Source organism: Callospermophilus lateralis, chromosome 9 (genome assembly GCF_048772815.1).
Source record: "Callospermophilus lateralis isolate mCalLat2 chromosome 9, mCalLat2.hap1, whole genome shotgun sequence".
In the NCBI taxonomy this organism is placed as follows: domain Eukaryota; kingdom Metazoa; phylum Chordata; class Mammalia; order Rodentia; family Sciuridae; genus Callospermophilus; species Callospermophilus lateralis.
This window is the reverse complement of record NC_135313.1, coordinates 6,840,608-6,865,890: the sequence shown is the minus strand read 5'-3', so window position 1 is coordinate 6,865,890 and position 25,283 is coordinate 6,840,608. Positions and strand designations below refer to the sequence as shown.

Genomic DNA, 25,283 nt, shown 5'->3' with positions numbered 1-25,283 from the left:
ATTAGGAGTTTCTGTTTGACTCTTCTTTCAGAAGTAGATACTTCTGGGGATATTGCATACCCTTTCTTGCCTTTTGAATGATGCTTAGGAAGGGCCTTTGAACACTTGTGGAGCAAGGCTATCATATGGGTTTACTAGATCTTTTTGGGTCTTGGGACTTTAGGGCTGTGGAGGTGGCCTCTCTGTGTTGTTGGAATTACACAGCTTTCTCTTTTGTACAGCTTTCGCTTTTGTCCAGAGGTTAATTTAATATTTTTCAGGGACACTAGAGACAGTCTTTTGTATTTTCCTTAGGTTTGAACTACTGGTTGAACACTAGGATGATTGTTCGTTTTATTTAGATTTGTCATTTTAGTTTTATATTACAGATTTTTAAAAAGTCTTTTTTTATTTGTTGGTTGGTTTTGTGAGTGTTGCACATTGAACCCGCATGTGCTAGACAAGTGCTTTATCACTGAACTAGGTTCCCCCGTCCTAGGGGTTAATGTTTTGTAACTTATTACCCTGGCAAGTTATCATAATTATTTTATCCAGTATATTTTTTACTTGGCTTTTTTTTTTTTTTTTTTTTGGCACTGGGTATTGAACCATGGCTAGGTCCACACTACCACCAAGTCACACTCCTAAGCTATATCCTTATTTTGTTAGGCTCTTTTTCGTTGTAGTTTTGTGGTGCTGTGAATCTAACTCAGAGCCTCACGCATGCTAAGCAGATTTGCTCTATCATTGTACTACATCCCCAGCCCCATTGGGGTTGCAACTGCCTTGAGTTCGCTTGATGATGGAATGATGCAGAGGATGTAGGGATGCCAGAGAAGTACAGTACCCAGAGGTCTGGTGTGGGTAGCAGATGAGCGGGGACCTAAGGATGCTCTCAGTGGCAGCTCTTGAATTAGGAAAGATAGTGTTGGGAGAGTGGGGGCACAAGGAACAGAATGGGTAGGCTGTGGGCCAGAACTGCGGGCCAGCCACACACAGATCTTTGAGGGCTTAGATAGATATATTTTCCTTTGTGCAAAAGTCTAGGAGGTCCTGGATGACCAGGCCCAGGCCAAGGCCTTTGCCCAGAAGTTGACATCTTGAGCAGTGGGCAACTGCAGGTGCTCTCAAGCTGGCCTGGTCCCAGCCTCCAGCAAAAGCACAAAAGGAAAAGGAAACTTAGGCACAAGAGGAAACTTCCATTTTTTGAGTATGGCATCTTCAGAGTTGTGTGAGGCTGCCTTATTTGTCATCCCAGGTGGCTTCTCCTTGTTCCCTCCTGTAGTTCCCACTTAGGGAGAGGCAGGAGAGGTACCTGATCCCAGGGCCAGGGACATCCAGCCTGATGCTCACCCCACCAGCCCTACCCTGCTGGATGTGGAGGACAAGAGTTCTTGAGTATCAGGTTTCCAGCTCCCCAGTCCTGCCACACCCTGAAGAACTCAGGGTCAGGTGTTTTGTCTGAACCTGGTGGGAGGGGGCCAACAGTGCCTCTGGTGTTACCTGCAGGCCCCCTCCAACCCCAGGACTTAGCTGGGTTGTCTGTCCTCCCTGAGATCCCTTCCCCCAGACTGCCACAGAGGTAGAAATAAGGCTGAGGGGTCAAAGGCTGGAGAGGAAAGCAACAGGAAAGGGTAGAACTAGGAACCACAGCCCTCCCTAACCCTCACCAGGCCCAGAGCTTGGAATCCGGTCTCAACCGCCTCCTGACCTCAAGAGCCCCTACACTTGGTGGCTAAGGCCAAGGTCGTAGCTTTCTGTTCTGTTTGTGTGTGCTGAAGCTTTGGCCGTTTTGGGGGGATTTTCCCTGGAGGGCTTGGGGTAGGGAGCATGACTCAGCAAACACTTTTGTGGTTCCTTCCACAGCAGCCCATCTTTATAGCCCAGAGACCCCAGCCACATACCCAACTTGGGCCCAGGCTGATGGTGGTGGTGGGGCGGTTGTTACCTGAACTGAGAGGTAGCTGGAAAGATGTGGAGGATGGTTGAAGGACTTTCAGGTGCAGCTATTGGGGGTTGGTCCCACCTATATCCTGATAGTACCCATGTACTTCTGTTTCAGGAGTTCCAGCTTAAGGGCAACACCCAGAGAGAGGGTCACAGAAGGGAATGCCTGGAGCCCTTAGGAGAACAGGGTGGGTAGCCTGCCCCACAATTCCAAGTGTGGTAGCTGGCTAGGGGAAGCCCAGGCTGCCAACTCAGGGGAAGGGGCCGACCCCTCACCCCTCAACAGGCAATGGCTCAGCTCCTTGTCAGGAAGGACCTGCTACTGGAATGGTAAACTCAGGCACCCTAGCATCTAATCACAGAGTCCTATAGGAAGTACCTGAGAGAGGTCTTAGGGCTGGGGCCAGGCAGGTAGCCCAAACCAGCCCTGGCTTCAGCAGCCCACATCTAGCCCAGACACGTCTCCACATAGCACTGAGCACTCTGGGGTCTGAGCATGGTGTTCCTAGCCCAGCTCATATCAAGGGTGTTGTTGCCCATGACAATGGTGACAGCAGTTGTGGCCCAGCCTGCTCATCTCAGGCAAGAACACTCTGGATCTAAATATTTTAAAAGACCTGGTCTCTGGTCTCTGTCCTTTTAGCAATAAGAACAGCAATAATAATAACAAAATCTTCATAGGCACTATGCTAGGTGTTTTTAATCCTGCATTATCTCTGAATCTTTATTTCAGCAAGATAGACATTAACTGTCCCTATTTTTCAGATAAGGCCACCTGGACTTAGAAATTTATGCAAGATAAGTGAGTGCTGTATATTATTTGAATTATTATCTCAAGTCTGCCCAAGTGCAAAGCCAGTTTAAAAAAAAAATTTAAACTATAAGAAGCTGTCTGTTCATAGTTTGGTCAAATAAAAATCCTTCCTAAGATGATTGGTATTATATTCTAAAGCTAGTTTTCAGTAGCCAGAATTTTAGCACTTTTAGTTGATGCTCCTTTTGTCCCTCAAACTCAAATAACTAACCTAACCATTGTTACCTTTATATATGATTCTTATGACAGTAATGGTTAATAATAGAAGTTAGTATTTGTTATTTGACAGAAATCATAGCAAGTACTTCACAGGTTTTTTGCTTATGTGAAGGCAATAGGCATAGAAGAAGCTCTCAGTAATTGTAAATTGCCTTATTGTTTAATGTTTCCTTACTCTCATAGTAAAAAATTCCATTATTATTCCCATTTACAGGTAATGAAACTGAAGCACAGTGAATTTCCCTAAGATCACAAAGGTAGTAAGTGTTAGGTGTTAATCTAGAGCCGCTGCTACATTGCCTCAGAAACAGACGTTTGACCCTGGTTAGCCTTTGTGAAAAACACAGTGTTCTATTTGATTAGTTTTGTTCAAGAGCCTCTACAGAATTATTTGTTCTTCAGGAATGCTTATTAGGTTCAGACCTTTGATTTGTAAGTAAGAACCGAGTTTTCACTTAAGGAAGACTTCTTTGAAGACTTAGAGGTTAATCAGAATTATTAGTTTAGTTGTATTTTGCAGACCAGTAAAATTAAACAATGAGAAGAGGAGAATTATTATGTAGCATTGCTAGGTTTATATTTTGCCAGGTGAGTAGATAATTTTAAAAACAATGCTATTAGCATACTTTTATCAAAGAAACTATTTTGACACTTGAAGAGGAAGGGTATAACAATGAAAGACTAGTTCGATCCTTTTACAGAGTACGAACACTCTGTTGTCCTTTATGCCTTGCTTTCCTCCCATGTGGAAGCCCTGCTGGTACTGGCTGCTAGTGCTTGGTCTGCTTTTGGAACAAACCACTCTCCTGTGAATACTACTAAATGCTCAGTGTTTGAAAAAATCTTAAGAAGATCTCCACAATTATTCTTGATTTCAGCCTATATTGTTATTGAACGTTCTAAGATTTAGAGAGCCTTTCTGTATACTCTGTACTTTACAAAGTTAATTATTCTCATTCAAGTTTCTTCAGGACCATTACTTATTATCTACAGTTTTTATAGCAGTCTTAATCTAGATTCTTTAAAATTTCATTTTTTTCTGTAGCAACTAAATAACATGGAAATAGACATGACCAGGAAAATCCGAAGGCCATTATCAAAATAGTGAAGCAGTATTTTTTTTTTTCCACATAAAACTTTGCTGTATCTTGTTTGGATTGTGTTGAGAGAAGTAAGATTTCTATTCTCACCTAACAGTTTACCCTGGATAACTATTCATTGGACTCATGTGGTGTCCTATAAAGAACACAAAACAAGGGTTATGGCTATCAGGTTCTGTTTCTGTTGATTACGAAGGTGTGTCATCTTGGGCAAGCCACCTGGTTCTCTTGGCCAGGTGTCTTTAGGTTTAAACAAAGAAAGGGGGCGGGAGGGGGAATTAAACACTATTCTTTAAAGCCTCCTAAGTTTGTAAACTTATTCCTAATTCCTTCAGCTGATTCAGAGATTTCATTCATTTTTTTTCTATGATTTTTCCATCTACTTACAATTTTAAAAATTATATTATTGTTGCCTGATATATATAGGATTTCCCATCAATTTTAAAAGTGTCTAATGAATATACAATATGTGTGTACTATTTTAATTCTAAGTTAATTTTATCCCCTCCCCCATACAAGTGCTTTTTAATGTATTTATTTTGGTTTGTATTTATATGATACTCATCAACTAATCTCAATAGAAAATAGAACGGAATATTGGGAAAGTTTGCTTGCAGTTCTATGTGTGGGCTGTAAAATATTTGCCCATTTTTAAATTGTTTGGTAGAAAAAAAAACAGTACTTATTTTAAAAGTGATAGTTGAAAAAGCTTCATTAGTCATCAAAATAATGTTTTCATTCTACTCATTTGGTTGTAGCCCTTAAAATTATGTATTTTCTATTGCCGTAACTTAAAGTGGTTCTGCAGTTCTTATGAAGCAATTAAGATCCAGGACATACTTAACAAATGTTAAATGAATATGATATTTGTTCACATCTGATGTTAACACTTTAAGACTATATTGAGAGTCTTATAATCATCTCTCCTGCTGTAATTAGGGCAAACAATGTGAATTCTAACCCTATTATATAAGCTCATTCTTCCTTTCATATTTTTATTTTTCAAAAGCATCCACAAATTTCAGTAAAAATTCCTTTCTTTAAAAGAACTTTAAAATTAGAATATTCATCACTTTTTCATGGATTGAAAAAGCTAAAACAAAGTGATCTATTCTTTAGGCATTTTGGTCTGTTCCCATAATCCCTTCCAAAAGACATTTATTATTATTTTTTAAGCCACTGAATTTAATCTAGGGTCTTTCTCTTTGAATTTATATATTTTAAAAGAGAACTAGTGTACATACAATAAGATAATTAAGAGAACTTCCAGTAGTGCTTTCAGTAGGGCTGTTATTCCAAATTTAAAATTTAAGGAAAAAGAAAATAAAGAACCTTAAAGTATGAACCTACAGGTAATTATTTTAAAAATTTATTTGAATTAGTCTAGCTCTGTCTCTGTTTGATGGTAATTGTTTTTAAAATCTATTGGAATTAGTCTAGCTCTGTCTCTGTTTGATGGTCAATTTCTTTCCCTGTTCCACTTAAGGAAAGAAATAATATTATTTCATGTACTCACCAGTTCTTTTGTGGGTCAGTCTGTATACCAAGGTAGGTCCTAAGGAGGCTTGCACAATCTTTCTTTTTGGTAAGGTAGTTTAAATCTACAAGTCTAGTTTGTAGGTTCTCTTCTTGGACTGGCTTTACAGCTTACATTCCTGTGTTTATAATGTCGTGGGGGCTGGTTTCAGCTGAAGCTGATGTGATTGGTCACTTAGTCTGCAGGGGGGCCAATTAGCTCTGATCATGTGGAAAAGAATGCTGGTTTGTTAGGAGGTCTTTCTTTACCCAACACAAACCTTAACAACTCTGGAGAAAGCCTCCAGAACTGACTTGGAGAAGGGGTGCATTTTTTCCCTCTAATCAGGACCGGTTTTTAGTAAGTTTGCATAATCTTACTTAAGAATTTATTTGAAAGTTCAAAGGGATAAAATTCCCTGCAAGATTTCCTTTCAGCCGTCTTTCCTTATATAGCATGTTAAAGTGTGAGATATCTCCTTCACTAATCTTTTTGTTTCCATCATTTCTTTGGGGTAGATATGTTTATATAAGGCAGGGTATTTAGTTATAAATTAATAATAATTTTTCTTTTTCTGTCCCATCTCATCAGAATTGCTGCTATTAATTCCAGAACTAGCAATATAGCCACCTATATAGCCACCTACATTTCAGTTAGCTGAAACCTTTTTCCCTTTCCTTTTTTAATTGAAGGAAACAGACTTTTTAAGAAGCCTGCATAAAAAGACCTTGACTTGGGAATAAAAATAATTGTTTATTGCTTTGTACTTATCTTTAAACAGCACACCATGGAGTATTACGCAGCACTATAAAATGACAAAATCATGGCATTTGCAGGGAAATGGATGGCATTAGAGCAGATTATGCTAAGTGAAGCTAGCCAATCCCTAAAAAACCAATGCCAAATGTCTTCTTTGATATCAGAAGAGCAACTAAGAACAGAGCAGGGAGGAAGAGCATGAGAAAAAGATTAACTTTAAATAGGGACGAGAGGTGGGAGGGAAAGGGAGAGAGAGAAGGGAAATTGCATGGTAATGGAAGGAGACACTCATTGTTATACAAAATTACATTTAAGAGGATGTGAGGGGGAAGGGAAAAAAACAAGGGAGAGAATTGAATTACAGAAGATGGGATAGGGAGAAAAGATGGGAGGGGAGGGGAGTCTGGATAGTAGAGGATAGGAAAGGTAGCAGAATACAACAGTCACTATCACTAGTATGGCATTATGTAAAAACGTGGATGTGTAACCGATGTGATTCTGCAGTCTGTATACGGGGTAAAAATGGGAGTTCATAACCCATTTGAATCAAATGTATGAAATATGATATGTCAAGAGCTTTGTAATGTTTTGAACAACCAATAAAAAAAAAAAACAAGAAAAAAAACCAGCACACCTGTTTCAAGGAACTGAAGAACTTTCTTAAAGCTTATTTTAGTAATATTTAGGGGATGTTTCCATGATAAGTGAGAAGAAGTAGAGTAAAATATAGTGTTCAAGGTACATAAAATTTTACTCAGCACTTAGATAATGTTTAGCTGGAAATGTCTGTGATCCAGCTTGTAACAGCCTCAAAGTGAACTGAGTATGGCTTTGTGTAATGCCTTAGTGAGCAGTACTTTTCTCCTCCTCTGTTAGCTGCTGATTTTAAAACTTTGATCAAATGTCACATGTAAGAGGATCTGAGAAACAAAGACTGTGATTGTTCAAAGTAAAATCAAGGAAGGCCTGCTGGGAAAATTATTAATGTAGACTAATATAATGCTACTTAAGGAAATCCGCCTTTGTAGATTCCTCTCCTTTCCCCCACAATTTAAAAAATATATTAATTCTTTCTTTGTTTTATTAATGCCAAACATTTCAGTACAAGTTCAGACATAGCATTGGAAACTTTGACCTTCAGAACTAGGGAAGGCAAATGCTTCAGGGAGGGGCTTGTAGTGTGAGGCTCATTCCCTGCATGTGTTAGTAGGAATTATATTTTATGTCACTTCCCAGCTGTCTGATTGGGAAAAAAGCATACTGAAGCAACTATAGTGTAACACTACCTTCCAGAAAGCAGAAACACTTGGATTTATCTGCCATGTGTCTTACACAGACATTAGAGTAGACAAGATAGTAAAAGATTTTACTCAACTTAGGGGCTTGATTTTATTTTATTTTTGATGGTAGGGATTGAACCCAGGGGCACTTTACCACTGAGCCACATCTCTAGTCCTTTTTATTTTTTGAGATAGGATCCTGCTAACTTGCCAGGGTGGTCCTTGAACTTGTGATCCTCCTGCCTCCACTCCTGAGTTGCTGGGATTACAGGTGCACCTATTTAGGGGCCTCCATTTTAGAATATATTGAGACAAAAATGATAAGATAAAAATAATACTCTATTAAGAAAGAAATGTCTTAGGTGAAGATGGTTTCTGATTCCAGTATTTTTCCAATTTGATTTCATATTACTAACTGTGTGGATATTATACACTAATGCTGGAGTGCTCGCAGAGGAGCAGAGCACTCCCATGACAGTACCCAGGATGTTTAAATTCATTTCTGCTTGAGGTTGTTAGGTTAGCTGGGATGAAATTGATATTGACACAGTGATATGCCAATTTTACCCTAAAACACACAGACCGTCTCATCTGAACAAACTTGGTGATTTTTCTTTGGGGTATTTGGCAGTAAGGTGATTGGAGATGGCTCTGAAACATATTTTCTATGAATGAAGATCAATGCTGTATATCTTTTCATTCACCAATTTTTTAATTCAGAACTATAATGATTAAGCCAGGTGCCAAGATCAGATAAATTGTTCTTTATTAAATCCAACTCTATGTCCCTAAAGGTATTTGATTTTCTGACTGAAGTAGTCTAGTATGTAATCTACATATATGCCACATTGTTCTTGAAAACAGCGAAGCATTTGTTGTAGAGCAATATCCTGCTTCTGTGTCTAGGTATCTGGTCCTGGCTTGCTTTCTTAGGCAGTATAATTTATCTTGCTTTTGATACGCCTCATCTCTTTCCATTTTCTGCATGTTCAAGCCCCTCTTCTTCCCAGTGGCAGGTAGCTTCTGGGTGTGAACCAGTAGATGGTGAGTGTGAGAGCTATAGGGGCATGGGAAGACTCCGCCTGCACAGGTGCCTTTTCAAAGAGATTCTTATGTGCTACAACCTCTCCAGTCCCTCTCTAGCTAGAATCTGCTGTGTTTTCAGGACCGTATTAACTAGCAGAACTTTTGTTATCCCCTCAGGGGTTTGGCTCAGAGAAAAGTTATAGATCTCTGGAATTAGAATTTAAATTTTGCTATCTTTGAGTTATATTTATAAGTGTGTTATAGGAGATGATGAGTAAATATCAACATTTGTGTGGGATTCCCTTTCACTGTTTTTTTTTTTTTTTTTAAGTGTTAGCAGCTATTTTAGTGTTGATCAGAGAATATATATCAGAATAGAGGAATACAAAATCACTTGTTAAAAAATTTGCACATAAACAAGCTTCAAAGTCTGTCCCATAATTCCCCTTTTGCTTTTGGAGATTGGGCACTTGTAAGCTCCAAGTCTCACAGCTGTAGATTTTGTTGGCTGAGTGCCTCCCTGCTCCATCTGAAGTTTTCCATAAACACCATTTTTGGCTATGAGTCAAACATGCACGCAGGTGCCCTTTTACTGCTCTTTCTCCTCAGGAGGTCCACTCAGTCAGACCTGGCAGAAACTAACACTGCATTTTCATTTAACTTAATTTTATTTTTAGAAGAATCTTATTGAGATTTAATTCATTAAGGTAGAAACAAGTATTTACTATCACTGAAGACATTATTTATATGTGTTGTACTACATAAATATATTAGTACCTTTTATACATATTAAATTACTGTGATGTAATTTAATATGTATGTGATGAAATTAGGTAGTGTAATTTCCTTATGAAATGGTCATATTTGCTGTATCAAATGAAAAATCCCCAAACTTTCGGTTTGTTTCTTTAACTTTGAAGGTCTTGCTAGATACCTTAAGACTGATGACAAGCCATCTTGGCTCACAGTGGGCTTCCAGTTCAGAGATTCACAGTCCTGAGCTCATTCATTGACTATATGATAGGAATATTTGGTTTAGGCACGAATGTGTGAGTTGTTCAATTAGATAGATTCACTTTTTTTTTTTTTTGGTGGAGCTGGGGATTGAACCCAGGGCCTTGTGTATGTGAGGCAAATACTCTACCAACTGAGCTATATCCCCAACCCTAGATTTACTTTTAAATTGGCTTGTTTTTATTATAAATTAACCTGTTAAGATTTTTAAAAGAAGTGAGGTAAAATATTTTGTTATTTGATGTTGTCATGGGGCTGATATATTACAGAAAGAAAGGTTTGATTTTTGAATGCTGAAAAGGGCCATGAGGGTGTCCCTCACTCATTTTACCCCTGATTACTTAGAATGCTGGCATGAAAGGAGCTTGAGATACTTTTAAATTGCCTGTGAATTATTTGAATATTTATCATTTATTTTACATTGTATCAGGAATATACCAATAGGTGTATTTTTAAAACAAATTATAGCAAATTATATGAAATTTTCCTTGACTCCCCAAATTAACACAAACACAAATCATCTGTAATCAATGAGGTTAGAAAGAATTTATTTTCATATTATAGAGCAATGCGTCATACTATGATGATTTTTAGTCAGTACCAATAGTAATTGGAAATATGTATTTTATGGTGGTGTATGAAGCCACCATAAAATTTCTATGTTGAAAATTTGTTGGTCTTACCTTTTTTTTTTTCCCTGAGATAGACATTTTGAAATCATTTCTGCATGAAGATGAAGATTGAAACTAGACTTAGTTCCACTTTCTCCCTTTTAGAGATGTCAACAAGTTATAGAACACATAGCATGTCTACTACCCTTTCAGAGCTTAAGACTTAGATCTTCTTCCTCTTGTTGCAGATTTTTTAAGAGCTTCTGGATATTGCCAGTGGGCCTAATTTGTGACTAAGAATAGTGTAGTAGAAATGAACCCTAAATTATGAGGTTGAACACCTAGATTCTGTTTCTGATTGCATTTTGGCTCAGCTGTATGATCTTGGGAATCACCGTTCAGCAGGTATTCCTTTCCTCACAGCAACAGTAGAAGTGGTGGTGGTTGACTTAATGTCTTGGGTTTATTATGAAGATCAACAAGATCTGGCAGTGTATTGTGTCAACTGTAATGTATCAGGTCATTTGTTTACTCGTATGTCTCTAGACAATGGGTCTCGAGGGCAGGTGTTGTGTCTTAAGTCTTTCTTTGTTTTTAATCCTATGTGTCTAAATGTATTTGTTCACAGAGGAGGCAGTTTTGTTCATGTTTGCTAGAGGTTTGAGTAAAACCATCAATCAAATGGCAAAGTAATACCATTTCCTTGGGAAAATATTCTGTAGTATTTACAGAAGTTGAACATTCTATGATTCAGTAGTTTTATATCTAGATGTATTATATATCCAACAGAAATGCAAGCATATTTCACCAAAACTGGAAGCTAAGAAAGTTCATAGAAGCACAATTCGTAATAACAAAAAGCTACAAACAACTTAAATGAGCAAGAGAATAAACTCTTTTGTAATGATGTGAATGACTTGCATGATGTTCAGCTAAAGAAGCCAGATATAAACAAATAGTCCATTTACATGAAAAGTACAAAAGGGGCAAATAGAAGGGGATAGAAGTCAGAACACTGCCTGTTTTGGGAAGGGCTGATTGGAAAGTTACGAGCTCCTGAGGATGGTCACACACACACACACACACATTTATTTTTAAATCTCAGGTGGTGGTTATGTGCATATATTTGCCTTCAGAAAACTTATTTGAATTGTATATTAGTTATTTGTGTGCTTTTTTGTAAGAATGTTGTGTTCAAATTAAAAGATTTCTTAAAGGGGAGCAGGAAGAGATGAGTGAAGTCCATTTCCAAGCTCTTGAATCTTTTCCAGCCTTTACTTATGAAAATGACTGTGACCCCTAAAGGCAGAACTCTGCTTATCTGCTCTTACATGTGGAATATAAGAACTGTATTATTTTGGTTTTCCTTGGTTTACCAGATTTTATCACTTAAATGTATCAATTTTACTATATTATGAATATTTGGTATATGAAGAAGTATTTGTATTTTTTTTAGAAATTATTTTGTGGAAACAATTATGTAGTAACAAAATTTGAACTTCTTTGATACAGATTTTTGAACACAGGACCAGGGTTCATGTTAATTCAGGTTGCTTTTACCTCAAATTATCCCATCTTCCCCAGTGAAAAACTGGGTCTTCAGTAGTCAAAGGATATTGATCATAATTGGAGCTAGAATTTAAAACAGGTTCTAATGATTCCAAGATCATCATCATTTTTTTGGTGCTATGCTCCTCTTTATAAAGTGCAAAATTTTTGTATCAAATCCTTTTTGTAATAAGAAATGGCATAAATGGTCATTCATACTTTATGAGGTATAAGTTTTCAACAATTTGAGTATCACAAGCTAGTTTTTGGCAAATAGAAAAGCCAGATATTTTTCTTCCTAGAGTTTCTCTAACTTACCCTATCCTTTCCTTTATACTTTTTTTTTTCCTTGGTATTAATATCAAAAGTACTTGTAGAAATTGACAGTTACAAAAATAAACTCTTAGGTTAGGAAAAAATATTCAAATAACATTTAATATAAAGGGAAATAAAGATAGAAAACAACATGTAAAATCTTATTGACAATTCAGATTTGAGCCACATTAGTGTACCATCATTTTACAATTATTATGGTAACAAAATTGTTGAAAGGATAGCAGCACTTAGAGTTGATAATGCAAATAGTCTGGTGGTTTGACTTTTATTTTTCCCCCTTCATGGATTGTGGTGTGTTGATACATTGTCTGTCATTGGAGCTAGTAGTTTCACTTTTTAAAGCTTTTTTTTTTTTTTTTTTTTTAAATAAATAATAGTTTAAGAAAGCAAAACACATAGGTCCACAGATTTTTTTCCCCCTCATTGTCAATACTTGGCCGAAAAAAATTGGTTGAAACATAGAATAGTACATTTTGCTACAATAGCAAGCTATAAGTAATATGTGCCTATTTGCATTATTAGGAAGAATTATAATTATAGGGAATTAGTTGCTATTACAGGTGAAAATAGATTACATAATAGTAGGTGTACAGACTGCAACTTCATAAAATAAAAAAGTTATTTTGGGTGCATGTCATGCGCATATAGTTGCCGCTAAAGGATCACTTGAGCCCAGGAATTTGAGGTCTGCCTGGACAACATGGTGAGACAGTCATTCAGACAAAAAAGTTACATAAAAACTAATTACAGATAGATTTCTATTTTTTAAGATTATGGGATTACTAGTATTTAAATAACTTGATTTTTATTCAATAAAACAATATTTATTATGAAGGTGATAACTGTTTTTTGATGAGTTAATGCTTTTTGCCATTAGTGATACATTGTTTACTTTGGTACAGTTGTTATTTTTTCAGAGGTTTGGTATAAAAGTAGATAATAAAGATGAGTCATTCACCTAGCTCATCCATTGTGTGACTAAGCATTTATGTCCAAGTCACAGCTTAGTGCCTGCTATGTAATATTTGTGGCTTACTGGTTTTATTGTAAAAGCCATTCCCCATTATTTTCCAGTGTATATACATTAGGGATTTCTTTGTTTTAAATTTCTTTTTTGGAAGTATAGCTACACTTTTCATCAAGTCATATGCTAAAAGTGATACTTTGCAAAATGGATTGTCTTCTTAATCTAAGTAAGAGACCCTGGGACATCTTCTGACCTAGGGGCAAATGTGTGCTGTGTCTACACCTAAATCCACAAAATTTGGTATTTGGTGTGTTGTAAATATTTATTGAATGATTCGAAGATTAACATTTGATATTCCTCTTTATGTTCCATTTTCCAAATAATGGAATTGCTATTTAAGAGGGGTGTGTGATTTTAAATAATTCTCCTAGATTGTGTTTTTGATCTGCAATATTCTAAGCTATAAATGGGAAAAAAATTAGCTTCTATTAGTGAGGATTGTTAGGAAGATTAAATCAGATCAAGAGTTTTTATTATCTATGACTATAACAGATACTCCACACTTAATGGCTGAACAGCAAATGTTTATTATCAAGGAATAGTATGGTTTATTAGCTAGGAGGTTCTGGCTCAGATCTCTAAGAAGGTTGTAGTCATCTCAGTGCTCTTCTGGAATTAGACCCCTTTACAAACTCACATACATTTCTGGTGGAAAGCCTCAGTTCTGCCCTTTGAAATTCCCCATAGGGCTGCCACACCATATAACAACTGGCATCCTTCAGAGAAGGGCCTCCAAGATAGAAGCCACAGTCTTTAAAAACTTAGTATAAACGGTGGGCATTTCATCCCTTTAGCAGTATTCTGTTAAGAGTGAAACAGTAAGTCAGCCCATACTTAAGGGAAGACCAGCAGACAGGAATTGTTGGAATACATTTAGAGGCTGCTGATCACAATAAGAAAGCAGGTAGTATTTTTCCTAGGAGATAATACCTCCTCTAATCCTTATGGTATTTTTATTCTTTCATAAAACAATACCTGGTAACAGCCTAACAACCGTATGGGTAATTACAGGATGCCGAATCTTATTATTTGTAAAATGGAATATAAGATGATGACCAGAAGTTAGAATTTCCTCATTATCACAAGCCATTGTTCAACTTTTTTTTCCTGCTTTTAGTGTGATTTAATAAAGAGAATTTGTCACTGAGAGAATGTTATAGGCAGAGAATGTATAAGTGAGTATCATTCTGGATTTTTCAGCTGCTTAAATGTGAGATTTTATGACACTGTGAAATATAGATGTTGGTACATGGTGGGGAGTGATTGAAGATTTTGTTTGCATTATTTAGAATTGTCTTGTCCTAAAAAGTACCAATTCAGTTGATTTGGTATACAGGCACTCTCCTACCATTAATGTAACTCCAGGGCAGTTAAGTTAAACATGGCTCAAGTTTGAATTCCATCCAAAAGCAATTTGTTGTATGCCTATGTTGCACTAGATGCTCAAATAAATGGGAAATTAGAACCCACAGTCCCTGCTTTTGAATTTGCAGTCTGTTTGGGGATAAAAGAGGTTGAAATACACAAATTTCCTGTTTAGGCCAAAATCACCAGTACAGGTTGGTTTTATATAAATTAAAGTAACTCATGTAATAAAAAAAAAACAAACATTGTGTTAAAAATATATGCTGGTAAGGAAGATGGGCAAGGTACACTTAAGTGAAAATAGCAAGGGTACCAATGACATGTACAACATCCCCCATTCATTTCTATGTGTGGATGAGGGAGTTGAGCGTACCCATGGACTGTTTCTGAAAGGCTTTATGAGAAACTATTGATGGCAGTTGCTTCTGGGGAGTAAGACTGAGGGAACATTGGTTCTCATTTCATTGCATGCTTTTTAAAAAATAATTGCCCAGTATTTGATTATTCAGCTTTAAGAAAAGTGTCTAAAATATATGCATATACTCAGTTATTTTATTGATACTTCCAAACATTGAAATGGACACATCTTGGGGAAACTTTGACTCAAGGCGTTTTTCAAAATCTATACTGATAGGGGCTCATGTTTAGTTACTGTGTTTTTTTTATTTTGCTTATAGGGAGACCAAATTTTGAGGAAAGTGGACCAGCATCAGTAGGGAGAAAGCATGAATTTATACGATCAGAAAGTGAAAATTGGCGTATCTTTAGAGAGGAACAAAACGGAGAAGATGAAGATGGAGGTTGGCGACTAGCTGGACCCAGAAGGGATGGAGAGAGGTGGCGTCCTCACAGTCCTGGTAAGAATTTTATTATGTAAAACCGCAAAGAAACTGAAATGTAAGAGCTTGATGAAAATGTCAGCGATTAAGTGGAAAAAATAAACTGATTTTTAAAAATGGAAAAAAAAAAAAAAAGAGGGGTCATTTATGCTATCATACTCTCTCTTACTACTGCTAAAAAATTTCAGCATAAAAGTTCCCTCATCTATTCCGTTGACTGAAATCACTTTATTTTCCTGGTTCAAAAGGTATAGTTTAATGGGAAACACCTGCCTGCAACTATAAAAGTGAGAGAGTTTCATTCAATTTTCTCTAACTCGTGTATTAATCTATCTTTAGCATTCTTTAAAACTTAAAATGTGGGGGTGGGGTGGGGTGTATGGAAAATAAAAACTTTTTATTCCAACTGCATAATTATACACTTGGAATGTGTGTCCTCCCCATAAGTGGGTATTTTTGCTGAATAAGAAAGGATTTATTCTTTCAATATTTATTTCCTTTGGAAATGTGATTTTACTTATTTGAAGAACAAATCTAAAACCCAGGTCAGAGACATAGTCACAAGTTAATTCTTTTGTCCTTCTAGCTTTAGAAAAAGGAGGGAGAATAGTAGTGATAAGTAGTTTTTTAAGTTCTTCTTGTGGACTCTTAAGAATGCTTCAAACTGTTCTTCTTGGACATTAGATATGCTGGTAATTAAAGACACTGGTGCTTTGTGTTAAAGTTCATTCCCTACCAAAGTGCTGATTCCATGCCTCATGATAATCAAATGCAACTGTTGCTTGAATTATGGGGTCATCCAGAAATCAAACATACAAAGAATGTGTACATGCTCTATGAATTTCATGTTTATAATAATGATTTATCAACCATATGCCAAAGATGCTTACCTATAATAGAGGAAATTATAAAAATGTAATTTTTTTTATTTTAAAAAATCAGTTCATTAGTAAAACCACTAGCCTAGGTATGAGTAACATAACAGGCACTTGGAATATTTTATGGGGTTGTAGGTAGGTAGAAACATAGGAAGGTTAGTCTTTGGATAGAGTCATGATGCATTTGTGCCAACTCCTTATAGCTGCCTCTTGGGCAAGCTTTCTGTCATTAGTGGGTATTGTTTACATCACAGGATCTAGGCAGTTCTCATCAGTCTATTCTTGGACAATCAAATGTTATAATTCTTTTTCAAGACATTGTGGCATTTTATGCTGAGCTTGCTGGTAAACAGGTTTGCAGACTATGTTCCCAATAAGCATTCAGTGAAGAATGGATAGGATCTGGGCTGAGCTAGAAGAGAAATTCCAGCTGGTCAAAAACAAATAAGGTGAATGTTTTGGAAGATGAACAGTGTTTCTGAGCCCAAATGTCAGATGTTGATTCTATTTAAGGGAATTGAACAAGTAAAATTTTAGTGTTATTTTCTACTGTTGACCCCTGCCCCAACTTAGAACTTGAGTATATGTTTTTTCTTATCTTTTCTAAATGTTTTTTTTTGTTTTTCATAATTTAACTTTCATAACATTTACTCATTGACATCACAATCTTCCCAAAATCTTTATACACCTTCCCCCTTATATATTATATCACATATATTCATATATATGTGTGTATATATATATATATATATATATATATATATATGTATATATACACATACATACATACATACATACTGGGGATTGAACCTAGAGGAGCTCTACCACTGAGGTACATCCCATCTCTTTTATATTTTGAGACAGGGTTTTGCTAAGTTGCTGAGGCTAGCCTCAAACTTGTAATATTCGTGCCTCAGTCTCCTAAGTCACTGGGATTATAGGCTTATGCCATCATGCCTGGCTCCCCATATAAATATATATTTCTTCCTCGAAGATATTTGTGTGTGAAGAGTATAAAGATAGAGGTCTGGGTGCTGGGGTTGTGGCTCAGTGATAGAGAGCTCTCCTGCCACGTGTGAGACACTGGGTTTGATCCTCAGCACTGCATATAAAAAAATAAAGGTCCACTGTCAGCTTGAAAAAATAATATTAATTGTCCTTTTTTTTTTTTTTTTTTTTTAAAGAAGGCCTTTTTTTTTTTTTTGCTTAGGATATAGAATACTCCGTCTGATTATAGCAGCGATTATAGGTTAACTCTTAACACTTCTTAGATTTTAGTAAATCTTTTAAAATTTGAGTAAAACTTAAAAATATCATTTTGAATGGTTTTGTGAAAATAGTGTTTAAGGTTAGCTCCCGTGCCTATAAAACAGTGGTCAACCTTATTAAGTCTTAGCTGTTATATTTAGTTTCATTAGTAAATTTTATGAATTATTGATAACAAAATTATGAGCTGTAGGTTTTAAAAAATATATTATTATTTTACTTTTTAAATGAGACAGGGTCTCACTAAGTTGCTGAAGCTGGTGTTGAACTTGTAGTCTTCCTGCCTCAGCCTTGTTCATCACTGAGATTATAGGCTTGCACCACTGTGCCTCTCTGGGGTTTAATTTTATGTCAGTAGAACTCGCAGCTGGATGTGGGTAGAGTTGGGAGTGTGGAAGTCAGTGAAGTATCCACTCAGCCAGCAGAACTTAGGAAACTTAGTAAGAGGGAAACATGAGCCAGGTGCCTGGAAGGATAGATTCCTATCATGCTGCATATTTAGACTATTTAGAAACCATAGTAGTAGACAAAGGACTCTGGAATTCAACATTTGATCATGAAGACTCCTTTTGAGTAATGGCTCCTTGTTTACATTTTAAGCAATCTAGGCATAAAATTCCTTTGGTGTCATGGAAGGAGTATTTTGTTTTTATAATTAGGGTATATGGAAATACCTTTTGGAGAGTGTTTTATAAGATGCTACCTGTATTAGGAATCTTAACATTTTACCTTTTTTTCCCCCCCAATTTGATTTTTATATTGTTAGCTCTAGCAATTTGGGCTTCATTAGTAAGAACATTTCACTTTGGCCTCTTTTCTTTAGTGTATCTTCCACAGAGTAAACAATCAATAATAGAAAATTCTTATGAGTTAAAGCCTGCCCTTTTAAAAAATACTCTTTCAGATTTAGGTTTGACAGATTTTGAACAAGAATTTGCTTTTCTTTTTTAGGGAAAAACAAAACAAAACCTTAAGTTGGATCTTTTATTCTTAGGCATTATTTTTCTGTTGGAAAGTAAATGCAATAAATAGTGTGCTAGGGTGGATTTAGGAATGCGCCTGGGGGTGTTACACAGAAATTAAAAACTCTCTAGGGAGAATTAAGAGATGAGAAAAGGGGAAACGAGTTAATGTGCTATTGTGAAAACAGCAGCAGAGGATACAGAGTTGGATTCTACTTCTGTTTGCTATTTAGCCCATTACTTTTGTCAGAATTTTAATTTCTTTTTAACCTGTGTAGTTAGGATAGTGGACCACATAAGATCTCTAACATTATTGGTTAGTACTATAATTCCATGACTTTTTGTTGGGAATCAAAATTAGAAGTGGCATTAATAAGTAGGCATGGTGAATTTGATGTGAATTAATACAGAGAACTGCTCTTATGCAATAAAGAGTGATATTTTCAAGGAAGAAAAAAATGCTTTAAAATTCCTACATGGAAAAATATCCAATGCTGTAAAAAAAACATCCTATGCTATTTGTGGTCTCACAAATAGACCACATAAATAGCTAATCAGATACCTAAAGCTTATTAAAAGTCCTTCCTTTTTTTTTTTTTTTTTAAAGGGGCAGGTATCAGGGATTGAACTCGGGGGCGGGGGGGGGGGGCAGGGGGCACTCCACCACTGAGCCATATCCCCAGCCTTTTTTTGTTGCTTAGTGCCTTGCCATTGCTGAGGCCAGCTTTGAACTTGAGATCCTCTTGTCTCAGCCTCCCAAGCCACTGGGATTGTAGGCATGTGCCACCACACCTAGAAAAAGTGCTTACTTTTGAATAAAGTGTCTTTTAAATGTGCTGTTTGAAATGTATATTCTAAGCTTTTAGTGTATGTTACATGGCTCAGTATTTTTTTTTTTTTTTTGGCACCAAGGGTTGAACTCGGGGGTAGTCAATCACTGAGCTATATCCCCAGCCCTATTTTGTAGTTTAAATGAGACAGGGTCCCAGTTAATTACTTAGTGCCTCTCAGTTGCTGAGGCTGGCTTTGAACTCACAATTCTTCTGTCTTAGCCTCCCAAGCTGCTGGGATTACAGGTTTGTGCTACTGCACCCAGCTATGGCTCAGTATTTAATGAAGGTCAGTACTGTTGTCACTTAGTGATGACATATATCTACTTGGAGCTCTGAACATCAGTTTGCTAAATTTTCTCTTTAGACTGATCCCTTTGGATTTGCTGCCAATTGTAGTTTTCTCCTTTATTCCCTGGCCATGATTTTCTTTTTCAAATACTGTCATAAAACTTTTCTAAGGTTTGTGTCCTCCTCCTCATCTCAGATGGCCCTCGTTCTGCAGGCTGGCGGGAACACATGGAACGCCGTAGGAGGTTTGAGTTTGATTTTCGAGATCGGGATGATGAACGAGGTTATCGAAGAGTGCGCTCTGGCAGTGGGAGCATAGATGATGACAGGGATAGTTTGCCTGAATGGTGCTTAGAAGATGCTGAAGAAGAAATGGGCACGTTTGACTCATCTGGAGCATTCCTCTCTTTAAAAGTAAGAAATTTGTTTTAAATGATGGCAGACCTTGACCTTACACCAAAGCCAAATATGCTGTTGACCTTTGGTTTTATTTTCTTACTACAGAAAGTACAGAAAGAGCCTATTCCTGAAGAGCAGGAGATGGACTTCCGACCTGTGGAAGAAGGGGAGGAGTGTTCTGACTCTGAGGGTAGCCATAATGAAGAGGCCAAAGAACCTGATAAGACCAATAAGAAAGAGGGAGAGAAAGTAGATAGAGTAGGAGTTGGTAAGGCTTATTTTTGTGTTTTACCTTTTTTTATCCATCAAACCAAAAATTTCCTAAATTCATTTAAAATTCCTTTATGTTCCAGAAGCTAGTGAGGAAATACCCCAAACTTCGCCATCATCTGCTCGACCAGGTACTCCTTCAGAACATCAACCCCAGGAAGCAGCATCACAGTTTGAGAGGAAAGATGAGTCTAAAACTGAGCAAATGGAAAAAGCTGAAGAGGAGATTCGGACGGAAAACAGTCTGCCAGCCAAGGTGCCCAGCAGAGGGGATGGTATGTATTTGTGAGAGTAGACAAACTAGGATTCTGTTGAGGCCAGTGATCACTGATAAGACAGGCTTTGACTTATGTTTCCTAGAATTCCTTGTGGTGGGTGAATTATTAGAATAGCTTTTTTTTTTTTTAAATCAGTAAATGCAATTAAACAACGTTCCCCACATATGTATTCATATCAGAATTCACCAAAATAAAATCTGTGAAGTTGGAGCTCAGAGATTTTACGTTGTGGATGTTATCACATAGCTGTCCTTGCATCATTTGCGAGTTGGGTTTGGAATTCTCTGCATTTAGTTCAATTCCCATATCATATAATTAACCTTTCCTTCTAGTAATGGTATTTGTGCACAACTTTACACCAAAACACCGTTGTTCCAAAGAAGCCAAAAAGAGTGCATGGGTGATTCTGGAGGTCCCATCATCTTTGCTAGAATATATGCTTTTTCCTTATCTTCTCCAGTGTTGCTGTATTGGTTTGAACTGCTCATTGCCATTTTTAGGCAATTATTATTGTTTATTTCCATGATTATTCTTAACACACATTTTAAAAACAACATTGTGATGCTTGATGTTAAAGGGTTGTTTGATTCATTCTTCAGCAAAACTCACAGCCTTTCATATAGCCTGGGAAAGTTCACCTAATACAGCATCTGCCTCAAAGCGTGCTGCTTTTGTGCTGTTCTCCATCTCCCTCACACGACTCACCACCCTGAAAGCGTTTAGGTCCTGATTTATACCCTGTTTTTGTGTTCATACTGTGTCTGAAACTTTCTTCCTGCCAAGCCCCCAGGCTAGAGTGTCATCATTTCTCTTGTTTCTTAAAAACAACTGGGACTGTTTCTAACATGCGCGCGTGTACACACACACACACACACACACACTCTCTCTCTCTCTCTCTCTCTCTCTCTCTCATGCATGCATGCGTGTGTGCACACACAATTCCAACGATCAGTTTTTTTTTCTCAGTAGATTTAATACTTTGAGAATTTATTTGAACCAATAATTTCTTTTCAGTTTTTTAATGTAGAGCATAAAGCTGAATGAATGAATGAGTGAACCGATTCAACAAATATTTGATGTCTATGTGTCAGAAACTGTGGAACTTATGCTGCTTGAGACCTGTTTGAATCAAAGTATTTGTTTTTCAGTTATGATATACCCCAGAATTATTTGCAGTGTGCTTTCTTAAAAGGACATACCCTGAAGGTCTTACTCTAGATGTTAGCATCGAGAGCATACATGCATATTCTGAGAGATCTTCATAGATGTGCATTAAAAGTTAATTTCTAGTCTGTAGCAAATTCAATCATGCAATAACCAACAACCCAGAGCAAAAAATAACAATAGAAGTTCACTATTGTCAGACTCCTGGAATGCATCAGGAGGCAGTTAGTTTTTGAACTCATCTTGGAATGATAAGTAGCATTTGGAGGTGTAGATGTGACTGGGTAAGTTGGGAGAGGGCATTCTAGTTCAAGGAAGCAGTGAGATAAAAGTGAGGAAGTAGGACTGACTGAGGCAGTGGTAAGAATCTGCCTTTTTTTTTTTTTTTTTTTTTTTTTTTTTTAAGATATGGTATGAGGTGTGAGAGAAAAGGAAATTGGTAAAGAACATCATTGGAACTTAGATTTGGCAGCTATGTATGGGGTATCTTGTGAAAAGACAGGTGGGTTGTACTCTGACAGTTTAAGCTCTTCGGCAATCACAATGAAGTAGATAGTGCACCTGTAAGAGTGGTTGCAGGTGAGATTTAAGAACCAAAATTGACAGGACTTAGTCACTGACTGACTGTCAGGGCAGAGAAGAAAGCAAAGATGACTGAGGTGCTTGAGAAGATTATGGTGCATTTCACAGGAAAAGAGTGAAAGTTGGGCACATTTGAGAAAGGAAAAAATAGATTCAGTTTGGGACATTAGTTTTGAAGTGTTAATAAAAAAAGTTAGAGATGCCAGAAAGTGTCCTTGGGTTCAATCCCCCATTTCCCTCCCCCCAAGAGTGGATGATAAAGATGAGGAAGAGTCATTAAATTAGCAGCAAGTGCTTGGCTTTCAGAGAAGAGCTTTTCTGAGGTGAGAGAACATAGAAGTCTAAGGGTGGGTGGTGGTAAAGAGGAGACAGCATATATGGACTATCCTTTAAAAAACTTCAGCAGAGTAAGAGATCAGGAATTTGGTTGGAGAAAGCCTCTGTAATTGAAGAAACAGGTTTCAAAGGAGAAACTAAAATTGTATTTGATTATTTCCATGCACCCCCCCCCACCCCTTTAACCTACCTTTGTGCGTGTGTGTGTTTGTGTTTGTTTGCTGGGGACCAAACTCCGGGCCTAACACTTGCTAGGTAAGCGCTCAACCACTGAGCTACACTCCCCAACTTTCCTCTTCCTTCTTAAGAGCCTGCATGCTGAGAGATAGAACTAGTAGCCAAGATAGAATTGCTTTTATATTTTCTACTCTTTATTGAAAAGAATGTCCTGCACTATTCACATACACTCCTAAATAAAACATGTAGTGTATTGAATTATGACTTGATAATAGGTACTTAAAAATGATTGCTGATATTTTCAGCGGAGGATTAGATGAGGTTTGACACATTTTTGAGAAAATTTTGGTGGTTTGATAATTGTCTTTACTACTTGGGTACATAAAGAAGGGATTAGACTGTTGCCATGAGGTCCAGCTGTAGCTGTTGGATATATGTGCAAGTGACACAAGTAGACATTGTAGGAAGATCTTTTAGGGACCTCTTAACGCTTATCTTCTGTCATCCTGTAGAAATAATATTGTCATTCTAGGGACAGTACTACATTTTTCCACAGGAAGTAGCTTCAGTGTTCATGACAGGGGTCACATTTCTGTTGGACCCATTCAGCAGGCTGCCCAAGTTAATGATGTTGAGTTAACCTAACAAGAGTCTCTGTATTTCTACAGATTTTTACTAGTCTAAATTCTTCCTCTAGAAATGGTTCCTGACATCCAGCAGCCCCTGACACAGCTCCCTCCAGACCCAGCCTCTCCTCTTCTCATACTTCCACCTCCTGTTACTGCTCCCAGTCCTGCCTCGCGGCCAGTGGAAATGCCAGTTGTTGGTGCTCCTGGTATGGGCGGTGTTTCCACAGAGCCAGATGATGAAGAGGGTCTCAAACACTTGGAGCAGGTAAAAATCATGTTATTCTTTCTCATCTCTTTTCAAGCTGCCATAAAAATTAGAAACCCTTAAATGAATATTCAAATATAGAACTTTTGTGCACTAAATTTTAAGTGGAATGGAAAAGTTGTTGGTTACTTTGTATTTATTTGTATGAGTAATTGTCTTTCAAATCATTTCATGGTTTTAAGTTTCTGCTATGTAGTAGTCATTATGTCAGATTATTTTTTGCTCTTCTGAGTTTGCCCTTAGCTGTTTACTTTTCTTTTGTCTTTTTTGAACATTAATCAAATGCCAGAAATGGCGAATATAAGCAGCTGTGGATGGGCACCATGTTGTCTGTGTTTTTTGCCTCAAGTATAATAGGGATGTTGGTTAAGTCTCAGGATGTTAGCATCATATTCCTGTCTCTAGATTTCTCAAAGATTGCATATACCATTGATATATTGCTTTTGTACAAAATAATTTCTCTTTCCTTCAGACTGGGATTGTGTTAGAGACAGGAAATGCTATAAGAAGGGAGTGTGGGCCTTAGTAAACCTGTTAAAATTTTATTTGTAATTGTAGAAATTGAGCCTTTTGTTCTAATAAAATCCTGTTTTTAGTTTATGCAATTTAGAATTAACCAGCTACTAAATCCTTGAAAGATTTGTATGGTACATAAGATAGATTGTGAGAGAAAAAGAAAAACTTTATTAGTGTATTGATTAGGAACCTGGATTTTGATCTTTAACAGTTTGAAACCTTTAGCAATACTTGACATCTTTGAGTCTTAGTTTCTCCCTCTGTAAAATGGGGACAGTACCTATTATGGCATTTTTGGGAAAATTGCTGCCTGCTTTGTTCCTTTCAGTGTCTTTCACAGATCAAGTAGACCAATAAAAGGTGGGCATTATAACGTGTAAGTATTGATTTAGGATCATTTGTTTCCTTGGTCTCTTTTTGTTTTTCTTATTTTTTATTAGCAAGCTGAGAAGATGGTGGCTTATCTCCAGGACAGTGCACTAGATGATGAGAGACTAGCATCAAAACTGCAGGAGCACAGAGCTAAAGGAGTGTCAATTCCATTGATGCATGAAGCAATGCAGAAGTGGTATTACAAAGATCCTCAGGGAGAAATTCAAGGTAAGTTGTTCCCCCCTACTTGAAATACTGAAGTGCCTGCCATTACCTCCAAAATCTTTTAAGAAGAGGATTTATTTAATGTTAACTTGCATAATAGTCTGTAAAGTCATCAGCAGGCTTTGTTTATATATATGAAAATATATATGTGTGTGAAAATAATTTGAACACAAGGCAGAATGTGATGTTTAATATGGCAGTGGCATAAGTAAAGTGACATAAGTAAAGCTGGTGAAGTAGTCAGGTAAGTTATGCATTTCTCTTGTGCTTCAGTCTCCTTGACCATCAAAAGGTGGTGGCAGTGGTGTTGGGAGACCTTGAATGTTTTGCTGAAATAAAGGGTAGAGAACTACTAAAAATGTCTGAGAAAAGATAGTGCTATACTATAAATGAATTCCTTAAAAGATTTGTGTGGTGCAAAATTTAGATTGGGAGAGAAAGCTATACAGAATATTTGTGGATT

At 36.9% G+C, this 25,283-nt stretch overlaps 1 protein-coding gene and 1 non-coding gene across 6 annotated transcripts in view; one reads left to right on the top strand and one right to left on the bottom strand.

Moving 5' to 3' along the window:
- Gigyf2 (GRB10 interacting GYF protein 2) overlaps window positions 1-25,283 on the top strand; it is a 127,325-nt gene that overhangs the window by 61,943 nt on the left and 40,099 nt on the right. For 3 of the 5 annotated variants that reach the window (XM_076865488.1, XM_076865487.1, XM_076865489.1), the window contains 6 exons: window positions 15,219-15,398; window positions 19,804-20,021; window positions 20,112-20,274; window positions 20,360-20,551; window positions 23,511-23,707; window positions 24,664-24,823. In XM_076865488.1, the coding sequence (XP_076721603.1) occupies window positions 15,219-15,398; window positions 19,804-20,021; window positions 20,112-20,274; window positions 20,360-20,551; window positions 23,511-23,707; window positions 24,664-24,823 (1,110 nt within the window). The remainder of the gene's footprint in view (window positions 1-15,218; window positions 15,399-19,803; window positions 20,022-20,111; window positions 20,275-20,359; window positions 20,552-23,510; window positions 23,708-24,663; window positions 24,824-25,283) is intronic. The other 2 variants (XM_076865492.1, XM_076865491.1) reach the window with 2 other exon arrangements.
- Trnav-cac (transfer RNA valine (anticodon CAC)) lies at window positions 9,730-9,806 on the bottom strand. Its single transcript has one exon. It is a non-coding gene; the product is annotated as a tRNA-Val (tRNA).